Source organism: Octopus bimaculoides, chromosome 30, assembly GCF_001194135.2.
Source record: "Octopus bimaculoides isolate UCB-OBI-ISO-001 chromosome 30, ASM119413v2, whole genome shotgun sequence".
NCBI classification, from domain to species: domain Eukaryota; kingdom Metazoa; phylum Mollusca; class Cephalopoda; order Octopoda; family Octopodidae; genus Octopus; species Octopus bimaculoides.
The window spans coordinates 4780285-4783644 of record NC_069010.1 but is presented as its reverse complement, the minus strand read 5'-3'; the positions used below and the strand labels follow the sequence as shown (position 1 = coordinate 4783644).

The following is a 3360-nucleotide window of genomic DNA, read 5'->3' as shown; positions in this document are numbered from 1 at the left end:
GTGCAGCCATCCGGTTTCACCAGTCCTCAGTCAAATCGTCCAACCCATGCCAGCATGGAAAACGGACGTTAAACGATGGTGTCAGCCTGTAAAGTTGCACTACCTCATGTTGTGTCTTTGTGTCGCCGGGCTTCTCCCCTGTTTGTCAATTTTTGCGATGGCTGAAATGAAGGGACAGTGTGCTTCCATGAAATTCTATTTTCAGCTGGTGAAAATGGTGATCAAAGCATTTGTTATGCTTCAAACAACTTAGAAGGGCACTGCTGTGCGCAAAACACAGGTGGTTTTCCATGCTTTAGGAATGGTCACTTGTCGCTTGAAGACCAACTTCGTTCAGGGCAGTCATTGACCTCCCGAATGAATGAAAGCATCACGAAAATTCATGAACTGATCTTGGAGGCCCATCACCAAACAATTAACAAATTTGTTGATATGATTGCTGTGTGTCCTGGAGTTCCACTCCAGTTTCTTTCAGTTTCCATCTAGCAAGGTGCTATGTGGTAGGACTGAACCCTGAACCATGTGGTTGGGAAGGAAACTTCTTACCAAAGAGTCATGCCTATGCCTATACACACACATACACACATGCGTCAGGCTTCTTCCAGTTTCCATCTATCAAATCCACTCACAAGGCTATAGTAGAGGACACTTGCCCAAGGTGCCAGACAATAAGACTGAACCAGGAACCATGTTGTTAGGGAATCAAGCTTCTTACCACACAGCTACTCCTGCTCCTGTTTGTTTGTAGAATGACATTGTAGGGTAGGTACAAGAGTACTGATCTGGCTGGTTTGACCATAAAACAGAACATTTGGGCTGGACATGGTCTGTTTTAATGCTAAAGGGTTGATTAGATTACTCCAATCCCCTAAATTTCTGACCTTGTGCCATGTCAGAAACAGTTGTTATATATATAGATTTAAAAAAATTTTTTTTTTTTTTCTCATCCAATCCAGATATATGCCCACCACGACTCTATGGATGTGAAGCGTTGCTGACAGTAATTTGAAAGTTCCGTGCAAATGGGTGATGGTGCACAGTAAATTGCAACTGGAAGTGTTGAGTCTGTATCGACAACTTCTGCGTGCCACACGTAACAAGCCTGGTTTCAAATCTTACATCTGTGATGAGTTCCGTCGCAACATGACCATACCGAGGACCAACATTCTTCAGATTGAACACATCATCAGAAATGGTAAGAAAAAGCTTGATCTGCTGAAGCGACAAGAGGTTCAGAGTCTGGGGGTGTTTTACAAAGAAACCGATAACCTCAATACACCTGCTGCTACCTCCACAACAACAACTACTACTACTACCTCTGGTCCTCAAGGCCGGCACTAGGAAGCGAAGGGCCCAATTAGAGAATTGTCGGCGGGACCCTCTTACTCTACAAACGCTGAAAATTCATGTTTTATGCTTTGTGTGATACGCCAACCCCAGCCCCAAAATGTGTTGAGGGCTCGAGGCTCCAATAGGACAACAGTAGCTGTAATGATATATTAAAAATTTATCGTAGCGCCCTCTGCTTGAGTGTGTGGGTGCGGCCCTCTCTTGGTGCAGGGTCCCAATTTCAATAAATCTGTCTAATTGGCTTGAAACCAAGCCCTGCTGATATTAACACAAAGTGAAAATCTGACCAGAGATTAAACATTATATAAATGTCGTCATTGAATATTGCTGCAACACGACTGGCTGGTTTCTCATGGCGGGCCACTCATTCTGCCAGACCATTCAAGGTCTCGCAATGTCTCTCCGTTCCAAGAAGACTTCCACTGTTTGTTTTTCCTCTGCGAGCAAGCTCATCCCGCGCCAGCACTATTTTGCCTTTGTACACACCAACTATCACTGATGGTCTTGAAAGCCTAAATGAGTACTTCAGCCAGAAAATTTTGCCTGCTTTCCCCGATGGTATCCAGTGCTCATTTGCTTATGGCTCTGGGGCATTCCAACAACAGGGTACAGAACACATGAGTAAAAACATGGTGGATTTTATCTTCGTTGTTGATGACCCTATTGCCTGGCATAACGAGAACCTGCAGATGAACCGTCGCCATTACTCGGCGTTAAAGTTTATGGGTACGCGTGCCATCACCCACATCCAGCAGCAATATGGCGCTGGGATTTACTTCAACACCCTCGTCACGCTTGGTGCCAGGCTGATCAAATACGGCGTCGTAAGCACCGAGAGACTGATCGTAGATCTTTTGGACTGGGAGACGTTATACATGAGTGGTCGACTGCACAAACCGGTGTTGACATTAAAACAGCCCACAAACCCCGAGTTGATTGTTGCCCTTGACAACAACCTCCACAGCGCTGTGCATGCAGCACTTCTACAACTGCCGGACACGTTCACCGAAGAGGAGCTGTACATGAGCATCGCCAACCTCTCATACTCCGGTGACTTCCGGATGTCAATTGGTGAAGATCGAAACAAAGTATCAAACATTGTGGTTCCTAATATCCCCAAGTTCCGTTCCATGTATTCCAAAATCCTAGAATCTGAGGAACATGTTTTCTACAACCCAGTGCGACAGACCTACGAACAGTACCCAAATCACATCTCACAATACCATCACTTGAACCTGCTCCCTAAAACAGTCCACATTAATTTAGTCTCTCTCTGTAACCATAACCGTGCCATCCCCGATACAGAAGATGTCCTACGTAACCTTGCTAATGATCCCCATTGTGGGACATACGTTGCTAAATGTATCTCGGACATAGTGAAACGTTCCAGTTATAGTCAGAGCATAAAGACAATCCTTACGGCAGGATTTCTGAAATCCATCAAATACAGTTCAAAAAAACTATTGAAAATGGTCCGAAGTGTGAAGAATAAAAATTGAAAAAATAACCGTTGTCGTTTTTCTCTCTATCTTTTACTAATTTCACTCGTTGGCTTCAGTCAAACAAAGAGATATTCAGCAACAGTACTTTGTTGTAAAGATTGTTTGCCAACATAACATGGCAGTCCTGGTTTAGGACTAATGTTGCTATGTTGTGAGATTTAAAAATAGTAATTTTCTAATTTATAAATCAGTGACTAGTTGTCACTGTGAAAACTATATATTTCGAACAGGAATTTGGCAGCGTGCCACCTATAACCAAACAATTATTCTGTGCTGATGAAGGGAAATAACTCGGAAATCGCGATAAACCGATATTGTTTTGAGCTGAGTGGGGGTGCTAGATTCCCTTGTTCGAAAATGTAAGGACATAGATCGTGTCGTATAGCCAGCTGGAGACGATGTCTCCTGGGGCTAAATTACAGCAACATTCATCCTAGACCAGGACTGCTATATCATTTTGGCAAGTAATCTTTACTACATGTAATAGATTGCCTGAATGTTCTCCACC

General features: G+C 43.7%; 1 protein-coding gene across 1 annotated transcript; it reads left to right on the top strand.

The window, feature by feature from the left end:
- The first annotated feature begins 1341 nt into the window (after positions 1–1341).
- Positions 1342–2857, top strand: LOC106881807 (phosphatidate cytidylyltransferase, mitochondrial). The gene has a single exon (XM_014932323.2). The coding sequence runs from the start codon at positions 1659–1661 to the stop codon at positions 2847–2849; it is 1191 nt and encodes a 396-aa protein (XP_014787809.1). The 5' UTR covers positions 1342–1658; the 3' UTR covers positions 2850–2857.
- The last annotated feature ends 503 nt before the right edge of the window (positions 2858–3360 follow it).